Source organism: Ipomoea triloba, chromosome 15, assembly GCF_003576645.1.
Source record: "Ipomoea triloba cultivar NCNSP0323 chromosome 15, ASM357664v1".
Classification (NCBI taxonomy): Eukaryota; Viridiplantae; Streptophyta; class Magnoliopsida; order Solanales; family Convolvulaceae; genus Ipomoea; species Ipomoea triloba.
The window spans coordinates 9,371,082-9,397,997 of NC_044930.1; the positions used below are offsets into that span (position 1 = coordinate 9,371,082).

The 26,916-nt window shown below is 33.8% G+C and overlaps 2 protein-coding genes across 3 annotated transcripts; one reads left to right on the plus strand and one right to left on the minus strand.

The window, feature by feature from the left end:
- The first annotated feature begins 450 nt into the window (after positions 1-450).
- Positions 451-3,934, plus strand: LOC116007565 (glutathione S-transferase T3-like). The gene is made up of 3 exons (XM_031248281.1): positions 451-681; positions 1,021-1,075; positions 2,708-3,934. Exons 2-3 carry the CDS (start codon positions 1,028-1,030, stop codon positions 3,620-3,622), a joined length of 963 nt encoding a protein of 320 aa, XP_031104141.1. The 5' UTR covers positions 451-681; positions 1,021-1,027; the 3' UTR covers positions 3,623-3,934.
- Positions 3,935-5,223: 1,289 nt separating this feature from the next.
- Positions 5,224-26,627, minus strand: LOC116006567 (protein MON2 homolog). 2 transcript variants are annotated; one of them, XM_031246997.1, is made up of 44 exons: positions 26,324-26,627; positions 25,883-26,068; positions 24,475-24,564; positions 23,418-23,491; positions 23,130-23,285; positions 22,526-22,646; positions 22,312-22,367; positions 21,988-22,042; positions 21,839-21,895; positions 21,610-21,711; positions 21,005-21,085; positions 20,846-20,898; positions 19,114-19,183; positions 18,000-18,063; positions 17,393-17,541; positions 17,159-17,286; positions 17,009-17,066; positions 16,685-16,782; positions 15,769-15,856; positions 15,574-15,639; positions 15,278-15,337; positions 14,402-14,488; positions 14,105-14,291; positions 13,128-13,171; positions 12,920-13,045; positions 12,687-12,818; positions 12,506-12,558; positions 12,325-12,373; positions 11,630-11,688; positions 11,384-11,523; positions 11,105-11,259; positions 10,524-10,652; positions 10,350-10,435; positions 10,152-10,267; positions 9,950-10,062; positions 9,669-9,792; positions 9,477-9,598; positions 8,974-9,142; positions 8,689-8,887; positions 7,941-8,265; positions 6,670-6,809; positions 6,473-6,591; positions 6,184-6,385; positions 5,224-5,555 (listed from the first exon to the last, which is right to left on the minus strand). In XM_031246997.1, the coding sequence occupies exons 1-44, from the start codon at positions 26,426-26,428 to the stop codon at positions 5,468-5,470; spliced, it is 4,881 nt and encodes a 1,626-aa protein (XP_031102857.1). In that variant the 5' UTR covers positions 26,429-26,627; the 3' UTR covers positions 5,224-5,467. The 2 variants fall into 2 exon arrangements, with proteins under 2 accessions (XP_031102857.1, XP_031102858.1); XM_031246998.1 differs by lacking the exon at positions 23,130-23,285.
- Between the last annotated feature and the right edge of the window lie 289 nt (positions 26,628-26,916).

Consider the following 26,916-nt stretch of genomic DNA (forward strand, 5'->3'; position numbering starts at 1 on the left):
TAATAATAATATATTTACATATCGATTTTTTAAGATAATTGTCGACAAACGAGTAGTATATTATTCAATTAATTGAATGACACTTTTGTACTAATCTTATAATCAAATAAATGTATATACTTTCAAATATTTGAATTGTTTATAATTTCTTTAATTTTATTATCTTAATAAATAATAAAAATTTTTATCTGTGCACACAGGCAATTAGACAATTGTATACTCGAATTCAAAAATAAAAAAACATAATCAATCCAACTCATTTCATCAATTGCATTATATAATATTTGTTGTTATAATTTATTTAATTATAAATCCATACAAGTATTTGTAAAATATTATAGCAAATTTATTGCGTGCAATGTACGTGTGAAAATACTACTTTTATTATAACATCACCAAAACAATTGAATACAACATAACGGACACAAGCGGTGGGCCAGACATGGCACTCCCAAAGTAGCTCTCTCACCTCTCCGTTGCGCCGCCGTCTGTATCACTTCTCTTCAGTTTCAGTTGGTCGGGTCGAGGTCAAACGGTTCAGGCGTTTTCTAGGCCTATATAAAGGCCATTAGACTTAGGGAAAGTGCTTTCGCTTTCCCCCTTTCCATTTTTCCGTTCGCTTCTTCTCTCTACAACACCGAAGAAATTCACGAGCAATCAATCGAGGAGATGAATTGAGAGGTAATCTACTGATCTACACTATACTCTACACTGGAATGCATGAGGGAATTAGCCCTATCTTTTGGTACTTAAATTTTCATCTCCGAGTCGGGTTCTCTAGGTCATTTCGAGAGTCAGGTTCTCTAGGTCATTTCGAGAGTCGGGTTCTCTAGGTCATTTCGAGATCTCCGTCAATCGTTGAAAGTATTTCTCATTTTTCTTCAATTAAATGCTCTGCTACGACGAACAACCTTGATCTCACAGAATATTTTATTCGTTCCAGAAATTTGTTAGACTTATTGGTTTTGATTAATTCTATTTGTTTCTTGACTGTTTTACACTATTTTTCTGATTTCCCAGCGTGCATATGGAGTGTAAGGAACTCACTGTTCGTGCCAATTGCATTTCGAAAATGGTATTCTGTTTCTACCTCTACATTCCTATTCATTCACCATTTTAGTATTGTCATTGAAAGGTATTGTTTAGGGTTATTGAAAATTTGAAATTATAAATTAAATAAAATAATCTGCCCTACAATTTGCCCCTTTATGTTTTCATGGGTTATAAAACATATAGGTGATGATAAAATAAAGGCATTGGTATTGAAACTTAGCATATAAGTTTAGGCTTTTATAGCAACTCTCATATATGCTTATAGCATAATTGAACAAGTTAAAACTAAGATATTAAAATTCTAAGCCATCTTAATGTTGTCTATTTGACCATACCATAATATGAAATAAGTTAGACTAGGATAGTAATTAAGTAAAATAGTAGCCATCTGACCATCTCAAATCTCCATCTAAGTTAAACTAGAATAGTAAAGTAATAATTCATCTCAATATGAACATAGCATAATATAATATGAAAAAGTTGAAGTATGAATGTATGATAGTAAATAGTAAGCCTGAAATCTCCTATATCTAAGTTGAACTAGGATTGTAAATAGAAGACTTAATACTAGATTCTAGATTGCATTGGTAAGCTCATAAAGGGTACTCTCCCTAAGGTTAGGAGTAAAGATGATTTTGGCACAGCTTGTGCACAGTCTACTTGAGTTATTTAAAGTGTAAAGACATAAACATAGATCGCAATTAATGGTGAAGTCACTTGTTTCACACTTTCACGGGGTTTGGGGAAATTTTTCGAAGCCACATCAGTTTGAAATGTCAACGTAATAGATCAACATTAGTGAGTCAAAACTTCAATTGTGCATCTACATTAAATCCACCAGCCTCAGCACTGCACCTTCTTGCAGTTCTTGTCTTAGGTATAATTTCTGAATCTGAAAAACTTTATTTCTGAATGTCTTTCTTGTCTACTGATATGGAGAAGTAAAGTGCGTGAACCTCTATAAATTTTGGTTAATGCTGCCAAATCAGAGCAAGCTGTTCCTAGGACAGCCTGCTCTGGCACTTCTGCTGAAGAATATGCTGTGGCATATATGTAACTAAATTGCACAATTATGTTTCTCTGTTTAGTAATTTAGTTTGAGATTAATCTGTCTCAGTTTAAGTTGTTTGTTCATGAGTAAAATATGAATCCTGGAGCTAATGTAGGCAGTATGGTGTGTTATGTGTAATATTACAAAATACATTATGAACAAGATATCACATGAATGAATACTATATATGTGAATTTACCTTTTTTATAATCTTAATTTTTCTATTTAAAATAGACCCACTTGGGATTTTTCTGAAATAAAAGAGCAGTAGTAAAGTCAGAATGATTTTTGTTCCAATTTTTTGAACTCATTAAAAAAAAAGGATAAATGTTTCTGTTCAAAACCCATAGATTAAAAAAAGGGATAAACATCTCAAGTCATTAAATCAGTCTGTGGAATAGATCAGGAAAGGAAAAATATCTCATTTAAGATTTAAGAGCAGTATTTGGAAGTGGTTACCTTAGTGCTTGGTGTGATAGAAGTAAATTGGTCCATGTTGAAATATTTGCTCAATAAAACCTACGTTTCCAGTTCCCTATTCCCTCTTTTTTTGTTTGTTTGTTTGAAGCATGATCTTATCTCTTTTCATCTACTTCTTTCTAGGGGGTTGATCCATCGGGCATTCCTTCAAATGAATCAAGAAGTGGTAATATTCAAGGTTTGGGCACCAAAACACCATCTCCTATTCAAAGTTCTCAGTTACCGTTGTTCTTGAATCAAGCTAGGCTCGGAACTTTACCACAACCATGTTCTGGAAGTGGTGATGAGCAGAGTGGACGAGCAACTTGGTCTATAGAGGAAGACGTGATTCTTGCAAAAGCATGGATCAAATTTAGCGAGGATCGAAAGAAGCTAAAAAGTTCACATGCGAATGGTACCCTTTGGCAAGATATTGAAAAGTACTACAATGAGTATCGTCCTACTGGTACAGTGAAGAGAGATAGGGCGAAACTGAAAACTCACTGGAATCAAGCTCGCATGAAGATTACTTCTTTCAATACAAGCTATAATGAATTATTTAGTGCGCGCCCAATTGGACACAATGAGGAGGACGTACTATTGCAAACTCATGAAGAATACAAGGCAACACACAATGGCATCAAGTTTCCCTACTTACACTTGTGGAATATTGTCAGATATTTCCCAATGTGGGCAACAAAGGCATCACGAAATGGCCACAAGTCAAAGAAGATGCAGACTACCGAGCCAGGACAACACACGTCTTCTTCCAGTGCTGATGACACTGTTGATGTTGATGAAGGCGAAGTTCACCCTCGTCCGGTTGAGCAAAAGGGCGTGGGGAGGAAAAGAAAAGCCCCGGTTACAAATGTTGACCAAATCTCAAACACAATGCAAAAACAACTGGACAAGCTTGAGGAGTATAATACATTGAAGGCAAGAGATACTTTAATCAATGAATATCAAATCCTTATGAAGGACACTTCGACAATGACAGAAGAGCAGCTCCATACGCATCGCTATGCATGTGAAATTATCAAGAAGAGCTGGGGAATGTAGTGGAGGGATCTTTTAATTTATGTGTAGCATATATTTCGTGCAATTTTTGTTTATTTTAGGTTGTAGTTAATTTGTAATCCATATATTTTGAGTTTGTGAATGCTATTTATTTGGCTTTAACATTAAATATCTCACTGTAGTCCATTGTGAACTACATGTTGGGTGTTCTAATTTCATTGGCGATATCGGAGAGGCACATTGTGACATTACAATCCTTATACCATAGATGCATTGTTGATGTTGGTGCATGTGTATGTTTATGTTGTGAGTTTTTGTGTCTTGTATTATGAAATTTTGTACTTTAAGTGTGTATGAATTCAGTACCTGAAACAAATTAACATGCATGTGTCTTTGTATTGTGATATTTTGTATCTTGTATTATAAAATTGTGTACCTTTCGAGTATAAATTTTGTAACTCGTCATTTTGATTCAGGCTACATGATGCCATGTGGACTCTGGTCCATAATATAAATTGTGGTGCCGGTCTCCTGGTGAGACGTTACTGTTATTTTTTTGGAGAAGGAAAAGACCATTAGGTAACACAGATTAATAGTGCCAGGACTACGAATGGGGTCCAAACACATTCAAACTACAATGATTAACGTGTTGTCATGTTGTTTAATTTACAGTGTGTTTCATTACACGAATGGGTTTAGTGCTGCATTAGTTGATCTATTGGTGTTCGTACACGAATGGGTCTTTCATCATCTTATAGTAATTCATGGTTAGTATTCTACGTCTTGCGGTTATGAGGTCCATCCTGGGTTCTTAGAGAATAAATTATTGTTCACGTCATCAACTCCTGACTATATTGAGAGCTAAGTGTTTTTAAGACATTGTGTTGGTTCCAATGTCTTGTTGTGTATGTACATATACACAATAATATTAAATTATTTTGGATATATCTATGATTATTGTTGTATCTTAGTAGAAATTATTAATGGTGAGAAGGGCTTGAAAACTTAGGAGGTGTTGTTAAGTATCTTAGTGACTTATCAAACTTAGAGTTTCATACTTCCATTGTTGCTAAAGAAGTAACAACTCACATTAGAAGAAAAGGATTATTCAAACCCTTTGTAATAACAAGTAACAACCAATGCAAATATTGTCAAACAACCTCCTTGGAAAGCAAAATATTTTTGTTCTAAAAGACTATATTTATATACGCATATATTTATGTGATAAATGGTTATTTTAATTTGTACAATTGGTCATATTTTCTTTAATACCATCTTTATTGCATAATTAGACTTAGGTGATTATCTTTGTGAATATTTCTTACTATGCATCAAAGAGTAAATCACTATTTTGGTCCCTCAATTGTTTCTCAACTATCAATGTAGTTCATAATTTTCAATTTCAACTAATTTGATCCTCGAATTGTTTAAAATTTCGTCAATTAAGCCTTTTCAAGGACCAAAATGAGAATGCCACAAACAAACCTAATAAGATAAGGGTAATCAATAATTTGACTAAAATCATTACATAATATTTATAACTAAATACAATAATGGCACTAGTGAATTAATAGAGTGAATTTTGTAGATGAATGTAGCATTGCTAAATAAATAAAATAAACACAGAAAATTTTGATAACCAAAAAAAAAAAAAAAGAGCAATATAGCCATATAGGTTAGGAAAACAATTGCAATACAATTACATAAATTATGTAAAATTGTTTTATCTAGACTACCATTTTGACAGAAACAATGTCACATTTTTGCTATTTCTATTTCCTTATACACAAAGAAATTCAGAATAAAAAAATAAAGGAGGAAAAAGTAAAATAAAATTAAAATTTTTCTCACAAAAATTTACTGACCACGAACTCTCTACGAGAAAAATCAACTAGCTAAAGAAAGCTTCTGCAGACCCAACTCTGAAGTGATTAGTTGCAGTAATACTTGCACCAGTTCTCTCACCCTGATTTCCCTGCCCACAGATAGCTCAACAAGATAAGAAAACATCCCTTTCTAAAACGCAAAAATGATCAACACCTAAAATACGTTTTACCAGTTGTCTGGATACATGACTACTGACTAGGAACCAAAATATATAAATACTTATGCATGCAGATTGGCAATTGTTATACCATGGACCAGGGTTCATATTGCATTGTGAACCCTGATACAAAAATTCTGTACCTTTAATTAACACATTCACAGTTAACAATTTCTGTACATGTAAATAAATAACTTGATAATTACTGACACATAATATGATAGCTACAAATACAGAAACTGTCAACTGCAGGTACAAAATGTGTCAGATCCTGGTATACCATAGACCGGGCAGCGGTGAATGCATGGAATGCTATAGTGACCCACATTGGACAGGGTGTATGCTTAAAAATTTCACTCAGGTGTGATAAAAATGAATAAAAATCACAGCTTTGTTTTAGCTCATTTAAGTCAATAATCCAAAAGTACCTCTTACTAGATTATGAATTATTCACAATCCATAACCATAGACCATAATCATAACCCAATAACACGCATGATTTACTGTTACTCCCAGCATACTGAAAACCATCTTTCCAACTGTTAATTAATCTACATACCTTGATATGACGAGCTCACAAAAGGATGGGAAAAGAACGAACAAATGCAAATGGTTCGCATGATTCTCTTCTACAAGGCCATTCTTCAATTGTGGGCTGATAGGAAGAACTGATGCAGTATCTGAATGAATTACAAGACGAGCTAACTCTTGGAGGACAAAGAGGACTTCTTCTACTCTTGCTGCAGGCAGCGGACAATCACCTGAAATTAAAGGTTTCAAGGTTCAAGAAAACATGAAGCCATAAGAAAATAGACAAAATTAAGACCAGGCATAAATAAATGATTTACCTAGTTCGCTCTCATCCTTCAAAAACTTATCTAGTATGCATGCACATCTCGTCATCAGCGTTGCAATTGAGATTTTGCTAACTTCGGATGTAGTCAAATTTTCGTCACTTGGTTTGTGGCTGAAAATAAGGGATTCTCAAATCAGCAATCACTCAAAATGACATAGAATCTTTAATCTAATGCAGGATTATATATACCTGCTCAAGGAAAACAACTTCTGCAAGCAGGTCAAGGAAAACCTGCTGCAATGCAGAGGCATAAGTTCAACAGTCTTAAGAGGCAAAGAACACGTACGGGAAGCACATCTGTCAATGGTTGAAATTAGCCGCTGCATTATCTGTGTAAACAAATTAAAATTGCATCAGAGAATTGCAACTAGCAAGAGAGAGAGAGACAGTAAAGTCATGCTTGAAAGCTTTTATTCCTATAGCTTTTTTGTTTATATAAGACATAATAAACATTAATGTAGAAGACCCATTAGGCAACTTGGCAATAGTCAGGAAAAGTAAAAATTATGTATGTTTATCAGGATGGGATGGCCTATTAACAGACAGAGAAAGTAGGCAGGCCAATGTCGAGCATATCCGATTAATTATCTCTGTATATATACTTAAAAATATGGTTCCTAAGAAAAGTCAATCAAAGTTTAGTTTGAAGGAAAAATTAAATTTTCCCAGTCTATCTATGAGGTGCAGTATTCAAGCTTGAATGAATGTGATATGTACTCATTCCAGTTTATTCACACCAATCACACAAAAAAAGGAATGAATACAAGAATGGAAATTAGGAAAATCAGAATACATAGATCAGGGAGAAGGCTTAAATCAAGGGATTAGACAAGAATAAATCAGAAACACAATCATCTCCTTTTCTATATTTATTTATTTATTTGCACTATAAATTAGAACCTCTAGGTGAGAGGAAGACATCCAATCTTTATCCTTAGTCTTTAAGCTTTAGTAGCTGGGCAAGAGCCTAAAACTCTTGTTGGGGAAAGTCTTGTGACTTCCCGTTTCTTTTCTTTTTTAGTTTCCAGTCAATAAAAATTATCTCATTGTTTTTTTCTCTAGCAAATGTCGGACATTTGCTAGAGAAAAGAACAATGAGGTAATTTTTATTGACTGGAAACTAAAAAAGAAAAGAAACAACTAAAAAAGAAAAGAAACGGGAAGTCACAAGACTTTCCCCAACAAGAGTTTTAGGCTCTTGCCCAGCTCTTAAAGACAAAGGATAAAGATTGGATGTTAGTGCAAATAAATAAATAAACATAGAAAAGGAGATGATTGAGTTTCTAATTTATTCTTGTCTAATCCCTTGATTTAAGCCTTCTCCCTGTTCTATGTATTCTGATTTGCCTAATTTCCGTTCTTGTATTCATTCCATTTTTGTGTGAATAAACTGGAATGAGTACGTATCACAATGTTATGCTTAGCGTAATTAAGTAATAAATTTCAGGTCTGATGATTACATTAAGAGGTGCATCAATCTGGGAGTTGAGAATCTTGTCTCCGAGGATATCCAATATATTCAGTTCAAGAGACTCATCAGCTTTTAGCGCCGATTCTGAAAGTGCAGTGGAAGGGAGGGCACGGCCACAATAGCCCACAAGAAATATTTCATAAATATCAGCAACTCCTTTCCAGGAACGTATTTTTGCAGATCTGACATTAGCAACATCTGTTCCTGAATTTTCAATCTGCTTGCAAAGATCATCAATCACAAATCTGTTGAAACTTTCAACTGCTACTCTCCAAAGTGTGCCATCAGGATTGTCTCTTCTTGTAGTCATACATCTATCAAATAAAGTTGGAATCAATGTATCAGTCCCAAGTACTAGAAAAAAGATACCACAATAGCAATGAAACAGCACAGCTGAAGCTAATAATATCACATATTCCAACCACATTCCATAGAAACTTACAATGATTCTGTCATAAGCAAAAAGAAGCACGTTGACATTTTCTCTTAACATGAGATTATTCTTCCCAATGTCTGGGAGAAAAGGCCTTAATAAAACAATTAGAACTGCCCTGAAGATTGAAGAGCATACTTTTACAACGTCTAAATACAATTGCAATTTTCAACTCTATTATATGCTGACATTTGTTACATTAAATAAAATAAAATAAACCCCACTAACATGATATTTTCCAAGATATTGGGGTTCTAATTGCAATTTGTGTGAAGAGATCAAAGCACTTCTAATAAATTCTTACCTTCCTAAAACTTGAATAATGTCAGGTAAGGCACTGTACTTCTCTGCAGCTGGAGCTTGTAGGCAAAGATCCACTAGTACGGGAATAAGTTTCTCAGCAAACAGTTGACTTGGTCCACTTGGCCCTGCAGTTAATGAACCTTCTGCCTTCTTTTGGGCATTTGAAGCAATTCCATGAGAAACTTCATCACTATTTGGAACTGTATGAAATGTATCCAGATAATTTTTATTTACTTGGGTAAAGAAAAAATTCCAGATAAACAACCATTTCAAATAAAAATCTTACTGGTTCCTTGATCTACATCATCTTCAATTTTCTCAAGGGAAGAATCACTTCCTGGAAGATACTGCATTAGTTTCCCAAGGAGGGGGGGCCACATTGTAGCAAGGTGCTTTGCTGGACACAACATTGGTAAGATTTCTAGTATTGTGCGTTGTACAGGTGGAAGATGACCCTAGAGAGAGAAAAAAAAAAAAAAAAAAACAAATCATTAGATAAAGGGTAATGAAAGGCATGGAAATTTTCATCAGATACAAAGTAATGAGCAAGGTACACAAATTCCAAGGTTCACAGCTAAATCTTTTTCAGAATTTTTTAACTTCTATTTTCTGTCTCAGTAAATCCTCAACCCACTCTGCTAAACGAAAAACCAATTCAATCTCATATTGTAAGGCCTGGGAATCAATTACAATCTTAAAGGAGACAATATGCTGCTACAGTATCTGAAAATTAGCAAGTGGGCAAACTTTTGGCAGGGATGATAACCTAGCATGAAATTAAATACATACATATTCAGCTTCAAAGTTACTATTGGTGATCCTGGCTTGTTTGATCCCCATATCTACAACTGCCAGCAGCTTTAAATACATACAACTGTCAAACATCCCCTGAGCATGAACATATATATCACCTGCCAAAAAAAAGTGTTCAATGCCGACTGCACCAGCATAAATTTCTTTCAAGACAATGAAGAGACTTACCAAGACTATGTAAAATTTCCTGTTTCACTTTGCTTGTCGCACCATCGTCGTAGCTAGGCGACTTACAAAGAACAAGCTCATAAACATCAAGCACAGATGTTAGGTATGGCATTGGCAAATTTCCCTGCTTTATTAAACTAAGTTACTGAAAGAGATTAAATGTTAAACAATTCCATGAAGTAATAATTATCACTAATTAGTATATAAAACTATTTACTAGAGATAACTAGGCAATTAGCCATTGCTTCCAGTAGCAATAGTACAGAAAAACAAATGACTACCTTTGGAGAATGAGAAACTACAGTGGATTGTAAGCAATTAATTGCTGCAAGAGCAACTTCTTTACTGCCATGCAAAATGCTGTTCTCAACAAAGCGTAGTAAGGAGTCCCATCCTGTGGATGCACAATATCATTCATTATCCAAGTTATTCAAACTGAATATAATTTTGAAGAAAGGTAGATCAAAAGAATAATGAATTCACCTGATTGGAAATTGCTTAAATTTCTGAGTAAAGGGAAAAAGGATCTTAAAATGCGAGCAATTCCACCCAGCACAAGCACAAGTGTCTCATCCCATTGCTTCTGAGCAGTGTTTCGGCTGCAAATTCAAATAATCACATCAAAACAATTTTACAGGCAAAAGACATTGGAAATAACGAAGCACTTCAAAATTCATATACCTATGATGTATGAGCATATGAACTGCTTTTCCTCCACGTGTTCCAAGTTCTTTTCCTTGCCATTCAGCTTTTGAGGATGTTGCAGCCTAGGGGCAGAAGATCTCTGTTGCGTCAAGAGAAGGCAACAGCCAACAGGAAAATTCTGACATACAATGGATAGTCATTGGAACCTACCATGTGAGAAGCACGATCTAGTGTAGGAAAAACATAATTCCAAAGACAATCCTCCCACATGCTCTTTGAAAGCTTTTGTCCATGGCTTCCAAGAATTTGAAAAAGTGTCCGAACAGCAGAATTCCGAACCTAGAGGCACATTAGATCAATCATAGAGAAATTCCAATTGAAAACTGAACTAAAGAATTAGAAAGGTCAGAAGTTTCTGATTGCTACATGCCAAGAACTTATCTCTATCTTTTTGGAGTATCATACATAAAATAGAAACTATTGGTCTGAGTAAAATTTGATTGGTCTTGGATGGAGTAGATGATAGTAACTTTGAGTAGAACACTAAACTTCCAAGCATTAAAGGTTCTGCAGCATAATGTGCAAAAGCTTTTATATGTTCAGAGTTACTGAAGTAGATTAATGAAAACCCAGGACTCAAATTAAAGTTAGCTTGTATTTATGTCTTTTTTACAAATTTTTCAGGAAAAGAAACTCATACAAAACAGAGGTATCTTGAATGAAATTAAACCTACTGTGCTTCAACTTTGAGTTAAAAGCAAACTCAATTGTTATCAGAAAGTATTGCATACCTCAGGTCTCTCATCAGTTCCCAGATTTTGTAGTAATGAGAAAACAGAAAAGAGCAATTTGTCACGATCAATAACATTAATCCGTAATGCTTGTTCACTCTCTTTATTAGAAGAATTAAGATTCTGTTCCTCCCTACTCCCATTGCTTATTCTATCTGAAACAAGATTTAAACCAAAAAAAAAAAAAGAAGAAAAGAATATGAGCCCAACAAAAGCAATAATATAGATCTATAAAGAGAAGGAATTGATGATTCAGTATTCTCTTAGAAATGCTTTCACCAGCTTCTCTATCTTCTTCAGTAGCATCCTGGAGCCCCTTGACAACAAAATCAGTAGAAGTCCATAGAAGACCTACTGCTGTCAGGCTAATATTTAATTCAGTTTTCTGTGCACTATATGCTCCAGTAACATCAATACAACTGTAAAATCAATTAAGATTTATCAATGCTTTGTCCTGTTACCAAACAATTGAATCTCAGTGTTATTTCTAAGGTGTAGTGTTGTCAGTACAAAATAATTACTTACACATGGAGACAGTCAGTAGGTATTGTCGAAAGCCCATCATTCATAATAACACGGAGGCTCTATACGTAGAAAATCTCAATCAGTTCAAACTTAAACATGCATATCAGTAGAAATTACACCTAATAATCATCTAACAAGCAAAACGAGATAAAAGAAAGGATGGAGGGGGTATGAAAATAGATAACATGTTTTGTTTTATATAATTTACTGAAAGGATTTAAAGATTATCCAAACAAGGCCACAGCAGGACAAATACTTAACACATTACACTTTAGTAAAGCTAGAGTCATTATCTATAATTATTATTGTGATAAACAAATCTGGATTTGTTTTTCGTCCAATGTCACTATAGAAGTGATAGAACTCAGCTTCTATTCATTATGGGTCTATATTAATACTGTTTAATGATGATACCTAATAGAGTAATAGTGATATCACATATTGGAATTCCATTTTACATTTTCATTGTGTATTGCTATTTCTTATGAGTCTTTGGGTTCTGACATTTAACAACCACTTAAATTCATAAGATAATGGGTTCTATGACCTATGAATATTTACTTTGTCCATGCAAAGTGAAATTATGCATGGCATAAATGAGAAAGCAGATGCAAGGATGTAATAGTAATCTGATATTGTAGTATAGAATAAAAAATAAAAAATAAAAATTCTTCCACAAAATGTTGTGTCCTCACCTGGAATCCAAGAGAAATGAGATCCTTCTCAGATGCATGTGCCACAGACCTGAGAATAAAGTCAAAATAACTTGGTAATAAAGCAAAGGAGGACTTGCACACATCGAAAAACACTAGAAATAATGCAGATAAGGACAAACATGGAAATAATTTTTTTTTTTTTTTAAATAAATAGAAACACCTTAGCATATCAAGAATATTTGGCCAGCTATACTGCAGCTTTTCTCCATGCCTCTGAAAGAAAATACACAAGATGGAGATATACATATATAAAGGATCACAGAAAAAAATAAAATAAAATAAAATAAAAAAAATGGGGGAACTTTACACCAGTTCTCAGTTTAGTTTATTGCACTACATACCTCCAAAACATGAACAAGAATTTTCAGCGATGCAACACGAATCTCAATGCTTTGTGTTGAAGAATAAAGCGTCGCTAATGGAGATATGATAGAGCATTCCAGTGATCTCATATCTATATTCTCAGGCCAGACCTGGAGAAATCATCAGAAATAAAAGTATTTTTCTCATACAAAATAAAAAATAAAAAATAAAAAATTGAAGACCTTTAGTGGAAAGAAGAATATTATCTCACATTGTTGGCAAGGAGTTTAGAGGACGCATATTCCTGGAATATATTAGATCCTAAAACAGCACAAATCGATTGATCCATTGCATTCAGAGCCATATTTCTAACATGTTGATTTGAACTATTCGTGAGCTGCAAGATATTTTTTGGATATGAAAATAATGAAACAAATGCAAATGTAACATTGAATTACATATCTAGCAATAAGAATTACCTCAAAGAAGTGGCCAATGACATCATCCCATAATGGTCCTACCCCTGTCATACAAATTATAAATTAAATGATGAAGCACCTTGGGCATCATAAGGGGAAAGAAAAATTCCTTGTACTGCTACAATGCCTGAACAAACAAAATTTGCAGATACAGTCCCATAGGTGTTCAAATTAATGGAGAAGAGTGTTTAATTCACATTTAGCTAACTCCTGAGAGAAAAAGAAAACTTGCGACATTGCATTTAAAACCAAAACAAATCTATCTTTATATCGCTTTAAGAGCATTCTTACGGCCAAGGATTTAGAGTTTTCTTTCTCATCCAACTCAAGTGTTTCATTTGTTCTTGGACTCTAGATATCATAATACTTTATTTTTAATCAAGTTAGAAAAGAATTATGTAAATTATCAGTTTCAAGCCACACCCAAAAGAAGTTTAAGAGAAGCAGAATTCCTTCAAATATGGATGCTGGTTCAGATCTGTGCTAGTTGTTTCAACTGAGATAGCCAGATTAAAAACACAAAAATTCAGCATAAATACTCAAGAGCATTGAAACAATGAATAATTATTAAATTCAGAAATGGATCCTTCACTGAGCTTTTGTATCAGACAATGTTTAAAACCTAAGCTTTACGTGATAGCCATAGACAGCTAGCAAATAAATAATCTACTCTGTATAATATATTACCTTAATCACTTCTTATAAAATAAAATAAAATAAAATAAAATAAACTCAAATGAAAAGGCATAATATGAAGTGGCAAACTTGTTGCATTATTCAAATTCACATCACTGCACCTCTTAAAGTACAGCCAATGGAATGAAAACCATAACACTTCGGAAAAACTAGGTGTAGTTTATCTAAATAATTAGAGAAGTATACTGGCAAACCAGTTATGAGAATTCAGATTATATCAAGACATAACAGAACTAATAGAAAAGGAACCAAAATGCTTCAAAAACTACTTTAACACATACTGTGAAGATTGTTGACTAGGATCGAAAGCATTCTTTCAACCGAGAAGCTAATGCTTCCAACTTTTTGATTTGATGCTTGTACAAAGCCACTGAAAGTTGCAGACATATGTTGATGTGACAACTGACGTAATGCAGAAAGAAGTGATTTCACTGCAGCTACATGCATCAAAGCTGAGCTTTCAAAAAGCTGTAAAGAAAAAAATATATAAGAAAAAAGGAAGTAAATTATGATCAAATACAGCAACTAAGGGAAAAGTGAAATGCAGAAAGAATATAGGTAAAGAGAACTCCAAATACCTGAGAGTTTAGAGAAGAAAGAATATGAAAGTCACTGTATTGGCCAGATGAATCCCTCGTTAGCTTTGGAACAGCTGTGGAGACCTCCTGTATGATCAAAATTAGAGATTTAAATTGGCAAGATAATGCAATGCAAAGCAAAGTTCCTGGAAGATGAAATTTTTTGATCAGGAGAATTCTACAGCATCCTTGCACAGAATGCACGCTGCATTCCCAAGAAGCAAACAATATTTACTCATATACAGTTCTTTACAGTACACTTTTCCCTAGACATTACACTCTAACACGCACATTCATACTAGATAATAAGGTGACTTATTCTACAAGCAAGGGAAAAACATCCATCCAAAGTTCTGCTTTTCTTTTCCTTCATTAACATAAGTGAAGTGATTAAGGAAATGCAAACCACATATATGAAGAACATCCAAAACCAAACAGCAAACTAGCAAAAAGGCAAATAATATTACAAAAACTTTCATTACAAATTCAAATGGTTGTGTGCTATAACAGAACTTGTGAATCTTTTAAATTCAAAAGGAAGCATAACAATTTGTGAATACAGTATGGCATCAAGTTATCCACTGTACAAGACCAATTGCAATACTGAACTAAGAGAAGATAGAAGTGCATTAGTTTCCTTCTGAAACAAACCTCAATCCCTTTCTTTCCCCAAAGACAAAAACAAGAAAGGAAAATGAAGGAAGAAAAGAAGAAAAGAAGAAAAGAAGAACAAGAGTTGGTTAAGTAGCATAAATTATCAACAAGCACCCACCAGAATACAACTCAAAAGATTACATGTTAAACATGTTCTAATAAATTGAATTTTAAATACTTACTTTTCTGTTTCTTTTCTTCTTGTATGGAATTCAAAATTACCTGTGTTGTTGCATGTGGAGAATGAATCGCTCTGTCAAGAGCAGCTAGTGTTTCCAGTACCTGAAAAGTTTTAATAAAATAGAACTAAATATAGAGCATATAAGTTACTTGTAGTGTTACAGAGTTGAACTTTACACGTAACATAAATTTGAAGTCAACTCAAATCAGCTAATCATTAAATCCAATATAGCTGGGATAGGCTAAATATATTTAAGTTCTACATTCTTTTGCAAGTATTAAATTCATGACCATCACTTGAGCAAGAAAATATAAGTCAAGGTGTTGAACTGACATACCAAAATCCATGAAGGGCCTAAAACATTATGCAGTCGATGAGCTATGTTAAAAAGTGTTCTTAATGCCTGAAATAAGCAATTAGGGTCAGGCCAAAAGTTGTTAGAACCATTAATCGAAACTGGATTCTCCTAAAGAATAATTTCTGCATTGAACTGCCATGATGTATAATATAGACACGAGGCTTGACCAAGTACCTGCACATTTTTAGGTGTCAGAACAATAGTTTCCCTCTGTTCTAGAGATGCTTCTGACCGTTTTAAGCCGCTAGGTGATTGCACAACACTACAGGAAAGATTAACAAAACTTATATATCCTCAAGTTTGCATGCTGGCAGAAATCAGCTTACCACTTCAAAAAATAACAACGAAGTATATTCCCATTATGCATATAGTTCTTCAGTTTATCACCATGGGATGCAAAATGGATACAAACATACCCTGCATCACAAGGAGATCTTTCCCTAGACTCAAACATTGGTCGTAAAAGTTGCAATAGAGCAACTTCACTATTCTTCCAGAATTTTACTGACCATTTCTACCAAATCGGTGCAGTGTACAGAATAAACAATTCCCAAATAATATTATCAGATCTCACCAAAGCAAGTAAAAAATTGTTGGATCAATTATCCAATACACAAAGTATTTATACATAAATTTGCTTTATAAAAACTTGAGATGGATAAGGCTTGCCAAAGAAAGACTACTTTAAAAAAACAATTTAAAACAATTTTTTAAAGAAAATGTTTATAAAGTTGAGAGGTATATTTTCCCATGATTTGCTTTATCTTAATATATTTATCAAACACATAAAATAGTAATGAGTGTTCTTACAGTCCTATCTATACTTGTCCAAGGTCAAAACTTCATTAATCATATATCTGAACTGATGTTGGAAAAAGATCCATGAGTATAACATACTGAATTATTCTAATTCTATATTTTACTACTGCCAGAATCAAAATCTCCATAGTGATGATTATGAGATGCACTTGAATGTATAATTGCAGTATCTATGGCATAACAAGCTTTGAAGAGAAACCATTTCACAGCATGATAAGTGGATCAAATGAGAAGAACCATAAAAGATAATAAAGACAAGTATAGTATGTACCTTCTCCTTTCAACTTCATTTGGCATGCTGATTGTAAATTTGCAAAGAGATGCAAGAAAAGAATTCAAAGGCTCAACAGCATGGAGAACTCCACAGGCCTGTGCAGCAAAAACAACATTTTTAAAGCTTGTAGCATGATAAGTAGCTCTGTTGAAAAAGTCAAGTCCACTTAATAGAGATGGAAAAAGGAGGGGTTTTCCTGAAAAAAGAATTAAAAAATACACAGCTCCAATGTTGCAAAAGGTTAAAGGAAAAATATATATATATTTACCAACTGGGAAGCCATTAAAAGAAAAGGTGAATATCAAGTCAAAAATTTGTTACCTGTGTAAATGCTTGATAACCCTTCAATATTTCCAACACAATAGCTTCCCCTTGAGACCTTCAAAGAATATAGATTGTTCTCTAAACAGATTCAACATAACACATACACACATTTCTTAAAAGATAAAATGAAACACTTGATATGCATACTTTGTCAAGATGAAGGACAAGGCATCAAGAATGGTCAACCACATCGAATCAACCATAGAAATACAAAGAAATGCAGTCTTCCCAGTGCATTTTGCTGGTGGATCAATCTCATATCTAGGTGATTCAAGCTGTTTGCTCCAAGACAAAAAAAGACATGATAAACAGCTGAGCTTCTGATACTCTATCTGAATGATTTATATAAAATATACAGGGAAGATATAAATCATATTTTACCTCACCAAGATCTACTGCCTCATCAGTCAAAGTAGCCACAGCAAAAACAACTCCGAGTAGTCCCTCAATCGCTAAAGTTACTGCATGGGCCTCACTTGCAACCAAGACAGCAGTATTAGATGCATCACTATCTAAGCTCCACTCAACCCCTGAAAAGGAAATCAAGGTGTTGCACAGCCAAAAATTATAACAAGGTACAGTCATCATGAAGTAACTTCATTTTCTAATACCTTTTATTTGGGGATAAGTAGACATTTTCCGATATAATTGGGTAAACTTCAGTTACTAATTTGTTTCGTCAAACTATTCTACGAGTTCAGAAAGAATTATTTCAATACCCGGCAGAGATAGGAAATCAATAGCACCATGGTTACAATCTTTTAGTGAATTCAAGTTTCATCTCGTTGAAATTTCAATTGCAAGTTGACTTAATATAAAGCGCAAAGTTTGGTGTCAGTTAAAAGAAAAAAGAAGATCCCCACAGCTTTTGACAGTAATCTATAATACTATCAGTTAAACATTAAAATCACCAAATTCCACAAAATTAATGTGTGAAATAAACAGAGTATGTCACCCTTTTGTCAGTGTAAAATCAAGACTCTAGTACCTTTAGCTTTACTACTAAACATTCCAGCAACAGCCGCAAGGCTCTCCTCACATGTGTCTTGAAACTGCAATATTGACCAATGCATGATTAGTTTAACTTCATTATGTGAAATAACAGTGACAATAGCAGAAAACAAATATGCAAATAATACCCAAAAAAAGAAAATGAAGATTGTACTACAATAGACTGTAACAGGAAGCAAAAGCTATAGCACATAACAAACTGAATGCTCTTTCAAGATTTGTAAGCAATGCCCCAGCACTATGTATGAACCTCTTCTTTATTTATTTATTTATTATTATTATTTTGAATTCTACAAACAAATGAATCAATGAATGTGTTTAATAAGAACCAAATCATGTGGTTATCCTTCTATAAATATTCCAACCAGTTGGAAGGGGTAACTTTCTTTAAGTCACCAAAAAGCATGCCACCTATCACAAGGTGACATAAAAAGCACTAGTTCCTATTTCATCACTGCTAATGCCAATATCAGGGGGCATCTTAGAACATGCAATCATTGCAAGCTGATGTACCCAGTTGTCAGTGCTCAAGCCTTAACGACATTCAATGGGTTTAACACTTTTACAAATGATGATTACATAATAATAGGGATGGACGACATTAATGGACAGATTTGATCACTCAGAAGAAATGAGTTCATCTTCATTAACCAAAAGATTTAATCAATAGGGAAACTTCTTGCCTTCATAACAAAATACTTCCAGAAATTTCTAAAATCCGGGATCACATTAACACAAACCCAGATGCAGGTGCATGGCTTCCACATCACTAATGCCTATGGAAAAGCAGATGAGTGTACCTTGTACCCAAGGATAGACCCAAGACCAAATGGTCAAGGGTGAATACTCCAATAAACTGTGATGTATAGTACCAGGTTACGAATATTGCAAAATAATAACAGCATAAGGAGAAATGTAGACAAGACTAACAAAAGAAAGACACATTAAGCAAATTACAATGAAAAAAAAAAAAGATCCAACAAAATTGCAAATGTTCAAGTAAAGAACATAATGTTTCAACATTTGATATGACAAATGAATTTAAAGAATTATGGCAGATAATAATAAAACATAGATCTTATTATATATACCTGAACACTCGAAACAACCCGAGCAAGTGATTTTACCATACTCTCAACAACATTTGTGTTCTTGGGATGCCTATAAAAGCAGCCAAAGATAAATAAATAAATAAATAAAAAGAGAACAAGAAGACAAGTAACAATTTCATTGATCACAGAAAATTCAGATAGACGAGTATAACATGCACACACACACACACACGCGCACAAAGGGTAATCAATCTCGAGACTTCAATTTCACACTTATGCCACTAGACTGCAAAGTCTTGGGCAACATAAAATATAATTTTGGGGGTGAGGGTTCTGTTTACTAGAAAATTTAGAAAGTGTTCTAAAATCAGCTAATCATAAGACCATAAAGGCTTTGTTTGGCATGCCTAGCTGGAAAACTGAAATGCTAGTAGTTAGAAAAAAAAAAAAAAGCCGTTAAACTAGCTGGTTAGAGGTAGAAGCGTTTGGAAAAATTAGCTGTTAAAGGAAGCTAATAAATGTTAGATGATAAAGTAGGAAATCTGTATATAAAAACGATAATTTGAAAACATATATATTTCATGACAAATATTTCACAAAAATAAATATTTTATTGTATTAAAGCATTCTACATGTTTAATTTGAAATTAATTGGAGAATATAATATTATAATTGTTGTAATGTATTTGTGCAGTTTACATAATAAAGTAGATATAAGATGTGTTATGTAAGTTGATTTTTTTATATTCTACGAAGTAATTATTTAAGTACGTCTGGGAGAATTGAAAATTTTAATGTAAAGAGTTGACAAGCTTATGAATGAATGAGATGAAAAATAAATTTTACAAAGGAAAAATTTATAAAATTAAAAAAAATTAAAAAAAATTAAAAAAAATAAAAATAAAATAAAATAAAATAAATGAGAGAGAGAGAGAGAGAGAGAGAGAGGAAGAAAAGCAGTCAAAACTGAGAAAAGGAATTAAAAATTAAAAATGGAAGAAATAATGAAAAGCTCTGGCTTTATTACTCAAAGGCTATGTTTTATAGTGTTTGAGAATAAGCTCAAATAAGAACTTATTTTAAACATGTAAGTTCTCACCAAACAGAGCTTATAGTTTATTGGTAACTTAAAATAAGCTACAAACTCTAAAATAAGCACTACCAAAAATAGTCAAAGTGTCATGCATAATTTGTGTGTACTACTGCTTTCATACTTCAAATTTTCAGCTTAAGCAACTATAGTCTATAGTGTCAGTGTGTACAGTGTAGTACATATTTTTGTCATTTCATCAACATAGAAGAGTTAATATTACTTCATATTTGAATAGAGCTGTTGCATTTTATATCTTTGTTAGCCAGCAATAAAAAATAAAAATAAAAAAACTAGTGAAAACCACTTCTTTCAAGACAGAACTCTCTACTGACTCATGACGGCCAGCTCCAAAAGGACCAACATAATCCCTCACATATAAATTGCATAACTAGTGACATACTTGCAACAAAGATTGAGATTCTCTACACAACTAGATGACCTAAAGCACCAGGAATGTTATGAAAGCAAATAAAGAGACTAAGCTTATAACTAAATATGAAGCATTGTCACAATGGGAACTAGAGTTTTCAGTAAAATCAAAAGGCAGAAACTATCTTAAGTATTAAGATTTAAGATGTTCATAGACACAGCACAGTGTTTGGTCATCAGGATCATCAACAAAGTGAATTATCAAATAACTTCAATTCAATACATTAATAGCAAGGTGGATAATCTTACATGTCAAAATTCTGAAATAGAACTCGTAAAGTGCGTGCCTCCACACAGAAGCCCTGCAAGTTTCAGAGTTACTAATAATTAGATATAGGTTTGTACATGTGCAAGTCATTTAATAAACTTACAGTGCATAATCTGCTTGCAGCAGATTCTTGGAGTTACCCTCAGGATTTCAAGAACAAGAATGCGATGCCATAATGGTAAGTCGAGAGAGATAGCCCTCACTAGCATGCTGAGAAATACCTGCATCAAAGAGGTATTTTGCCAGTTTAGCATAGAAAGACGTTCATAAGCACAAGAAACTGTTGAGATCAACTGTATAATTGTTCACAAGTCTGAATTTGTAAACTACCATATAGAATAAAGTAGGAAGAATTAGAGGCAGTGATGAATGTTCGATTACAAGATTCACGCTATAGAGATCTCTTAACACTAGCTACTGAGGTTTGATTGAATGTTACTGTACAACTACCATTGCATATATGGAAATTCAAGTCAATTGCATGAAAATCAAGTTGATCACTTGATCGTCACGAATTTGCACATTCTTTCAGAATCTCACTTATCCACATTTCTACATCTTTTCTTCACCTCTCTAACCCTCCTTCTACGTAAGATTCTGTCGATATTAGTATGTCAAATTGGGTCCACTGTCAGCATTATTCTTTATTATTCTGTATTGTTTTAGACAATCAACACATAAACAACTTCAAGAAACAAAGGACCAAAACTAACCACTTATATATTTTTAAAACAATAAGTCATACCTCTGACTCAGTTATTAGTGATGAACTGTAAAGCCTGATTATATGGGCAACTGATCGCAAGACCAACCGACGGAAATAAGGTTCTCCAGTTTCTCCTTCAAACTGATTGAATAAAGAAATTGTCAATGAAAGAAATTGGCAAGTTCAGTTTCTTTTCAAGTTAGCAAGTCAAATTTTCAATATGCAGAAATTTGATTTTCTAAGACTGCATTTCATATAGAAGCATCACCTCAGAATCTGTACGAAGTGATGTCATTAGGAGGGAGAATATCTGGTGACGGAGAACCTGTAAATTTTTAAAGGCCATTGTTTAGGCAATGAAAATAGTGAAACTGAAAATAAAGGCAATATATTAGTATATTGTAGTAATATCAGCACCTCCTCGTATGGAATCAAGGTTCGGAATAACACCACGTAATTGGACAAAATAAACCTAAATAACAATCAAGAAACAATTAAAATATAATCAAATTGATTTGGAAACAAGTATTCAAGGCATAAACTCTGTTTACAGGCTTTTCCTTGAGTTTTCCACCAAAAAAGTTCTTGATGCTACAAGAATACAAACCTCAAAAACCCCTGAACACTATTTCAAACTATTCCATATTTTTCCCCAAGGGATGTTAATATGGATGCAATTAAGAAACATCAAGCTAACTTGATGTCAACACTATACACCAATTCAAAAGGATGCTTTCTTACTCAAGTATGTCAAGCACAAACGTTCTTTGAAGGGAACCGACTCTTAACCAGGTAGCCTGAACAATAACACAAGCATATAATACAGTCAGCACCCAACGGATTTAATTTTACAATTGGTTATCATAGAAAATTGAAAATTCTCAATTACTGGCCAAAATGCATAACCAAATTCAAAATCTATCAAGGAAACAAGATAATTCACTAGGGCACATACAGATCCATTTGCTGCAAGAGCTGCTAGATCCTCGAGCAATCTATGGCCAAGCTTTCCAGGTTTAGTTAATGTGTTCCTCGTTAATGTTGAAGTTCCAGAAGTAAACTCTTGCTCCAATGACCTATTCAAGCAATGTTCAGTTCTGACTTCTGCAACATAATGCATTTAAAATGTATGCTCACTTCTAGGCACAAAAATGAACTTCAATTGCCAGTTTAACATTTTTGAAATGATGATGTAATACTGGCTTAAAACAATATTAGTCACAAATTTCAAAAGAATCAATCATGCAGGTTGAGATGCAATGAGTCAAAGACTAATAGACTGTGAATGTAGTGAATACATATTTGGATGTAGATGGAGGATAAATAGAGAACATATTTGATGTTCCACAGGGAGTCCTTTAAATGATTTATCGTTTTATTTATTTTTTCTTTCTTTATTTCTTTTCCATAATTATATTTTTACAAGTTACCCAAGCTGATCTTTGGAGTAAATTTACTAGCCTCCCAAATAACACAAGGAAGAGACAAAAACTAATTAGAAAGCCACATGGAAGAAAGGAAATAAAATATCAACCTCTAAATGTGTATGTATTACGTACTCTAGGTGATTTATATTGCGGGTAACATCACTAGTAACTGAATTACTTCGAGAAATATAGATCCCAGAAGCGAATTTCCCAGCAGGAAGCGACTCAGCAGTAACCACCCTATCAAATATCAATGCTACAGCCTGTCTAAAGGTTGCTGCAGCTGTGCTGAAATAATTTGCAAAAAAGTTGGCAACAAAAAAAACGGAAATAAACAGTTAAAAGAAATGACACTGTAAAAACGAAAACAAGTAGGGGATGCCTAATAAATTATGATCCAGTGTAATACTTGGAACTCACTTTCGCACACTATCAGAGGATCTATTGCTCTCAAGAAGCCGCAGACAAATACCAAGCGCTTGGGCCGTATTCTCCTGAAATATGAAGAGCAGTTAACACAATGGAACTCAAGAGCCAGAGCAATCCAGTGGTGCCACTCCCTAGTGTTGAAAGATCAGTTAACATTCAGTACCCAACTACCAAATTACTATTTGCCTTCTCCATTCCATGTCATAAATGCAATTTAAGAAAATATAAGGTTGTAAATAAATAGTAACAGAGAACATCCCATTGATCCCAGATCAAGGAGGACAAATTAGAAAGCTGAAATCCAACAAAATTAAAGCAAATGTTTTTATCTAATCAGGAATTTTTATGAAGCACTCTTTGCTAAATTTGTCCTTAAATCAGTGTAATGCATGGTGGTTCTAAAAGATTTAGAAAAACTTGTTTTCGAAGGTACAATGTGGTACAACTTCAATTCTGTTACCTTGGTTCAAAATATCAAAATTTCATAGAAAAATGGTCTCATTGAAGGTAAATTTGGGTTTCAGAAGATATCACCAAAGACAACTCTAACCACATGAGAACAAATTATGCTTGTGACCATGCCAACTTTTAATTGTATTTCAAAAGAGTACAATTAAATTAAATCAAGCATAGAATGAATAAAATTTAGGGTACGTAGAAGCTCTGATTTCCATATATCTAGATCAACCATTTCCAAATAACCAAATTATCCATATATATATATATATATATATACACAGCCGTTACTTTGTTGTTTAATGTCCCAATGTATCTAACTATCTATGCATGAGACCATGTCAACTCTTGATTGCATTTCAATACAGTATTATTAAGTATAGCATGAATAAAATGAGAAACACAGAAGCCCTGAATAAGATAAATTTAGGTCAATCATTTCCAATATACATACACACACACACATATACAAACAGTCAAACACACATACATTATATTAAGCATATTAATGTCAAATATTAAGATGGAAAATTATGTTACAGAGGGAATGAGCTATATTGATTACACAAAATAAAAGAAAATTAATAATTACCTCGTTATCAGGTTGTAAAGAAGATTGGAATATTATAAGGATAGTTTGTAGTGTCTTAAGTTGAAGACTCTCATCAGCCATTTCACTATGCTGTTTAAAATAAAATAGAAAATAAAAATGTAGTGTAAGATTCAATATAAATAAAAGTACAAGTAAGAAGAATTAAATAAGGTACAAAAATAGCAGCTAAAGCATGTTTTACTCAAAAGGAACACACTATGACTTTATTATGCATTCATGATTTTCTGTCATAAAACAGTTTATCTTATTTGCCAAAACTACATGTTAGGTGGTCAATTCTTTCAAGTTCCAAAAACTATGAACTGCTCCATTTCAGAATTTCAGCCTCTCCTAGATTAGAAAGGATGGAAAATTGGGAATAGAACAAGTAAATCTTTTTCATGTTCCCTTCTACTAGACCAATGCAGAAGGTGGATATTTATTTCATTCGGACAGAGCACATCTACCTTTCCCCACTCACATTGCAACCCCCCTTCCCTTTGGACAGCAATAAGTGCAGACCAGTTTGCTTTTGAAAGTAAACTTTAGTCTAATGTTAAGTCTACTCTTCAGTAGTCAAACACTCTTATTCCTCCATCACTCCACCCCACAAAAGAAGTGGCACCTTTAACGCAACATACAAATTTGGGTTCCTTTTATGCTCCATCTTTGTTACTTTCTCCTCCAAACTTAGAAAATTCCTCCATTTGCAACTTCTTAATTCCTGGCTTCCAACAGCACAACTTGATTTTTGCCACTAGGCCACTGTCACATCTGGATATTGGCCTAAAGCAACTTACTTCTCCATCCATAATCATTTCACCCTAATACAGCTATAATTCCAAATCCAAGTGTATATTTTACAGCATCATTTTTCTTCAGTTGTTCAATAGTACACATTCTGAAAAATATATCACCACCCCCCTCATTTTCCTTTCTTTCTTGAAAAGTTAAGTTCATTAAAGAGCACCAGAATATTCAACAAGATGCAGAAAGCACTGTTGAAAAGCTATAATTGTGAATTACTACCTCAATCATGCAAGGATTCTCATCCACTAAATTAAACATGTATCAGAATATTCTCAACCATAATTCAATACCCTGAACCTCACAACTCACAAATGCATAGATACAAACAGCATGATATTTGAATAAGTTGTTAGAATGGACACTAAATTTTGCTAGGGAGGCTCAATTTTGCTTCAACCCTTAATTGGATCATACAAAGCATGATACCAATGACTTGCAATAGTTTCATAACAAAAATTTCCCAACCTCAAAGTATTTACAAATCACAATTCATGATAAATACTTATTTGCTGCATAAATGCAGGACGAACATACATGCACTAACAAAATTTAGTCTACTACACAATCTGTCGTGAAACTATTGTAAAGGTAAACTTACATCTTTGAGGGTGTTAAGAATCTCCTTTAAAGCTGATGGTGCAACTGCATCATGGGATATGAGCTTTTGCAGACAAGATAGTCCAATCACACTCAACTTCACGGTCCTAGCTTCACAGGCCATCAGAAAGATATTCAGTATATCCTCACTATGCGCAATTTCACTAGGACTGGACAATGATCTCAGCTGCAAATTCAGTACCATACCCAGTTCAAACTCACATCTTGTGAAAATTCCACTTCTTTTCACATTCAATAACCAAAACGGAATAGAGAAACAAATATGGAAAGCTTAGGTAGCTAAGTGCTATCGGTATGTGAAATTCAGTTATATTTCAAAAATTATAAACTTTCAGTTACTGAACAGTTTATTTGCGGAATGCTTAACAATATCAGCTTAAAATTATAGTATATATCAAAGAAATAGAAGAAGAAATCAAACCTTCAAGATGGCATGTTCTGCGGCGTCCTTAACGGCGGGATACCGGCGGCGAGCCTCCGCGGAGAGAGCTCGAAGATCCGACTCCAAAACCGCCATGAATGCCATCTCTCTCCGATCAAGTAAAGCTAGATTCAGTATTTACTCAGCCTCGACTTTTCAAAGGTAAAAGAGATCGAAATTAAAACGTTAGTTTTCATGGAAATTTTCATGGAAAGAGAGCGGAGCATTGAGAAAGAAGATCTGCCATCGCTGGACGTTCAGTGACTGTGATGCACGTGGTGCGCACGCGGTCTACTGAGAGGAGAGACAACAAACGAGTTGCCGAGTTGGGCTGTCGTATTAACACGCTGGGTCTGTAAGAAATCGGAAGATATAAATATAGGCCCATTTATTAGAGCAATGAGAAATTGCCCAATCGTTATACCCTGGGTGGTGCACATAACAATGCGCACCACGTACGTAAACGACGTCGTTTCGATGTTAGTGGACGCGGACGTGAATAACTAGAGGGAATTCATTATCTATAATACACATAATCATTATGTAGAATACACAGAACGTTTGCCTAGAATACACAGAATGTTTGCTAGAAT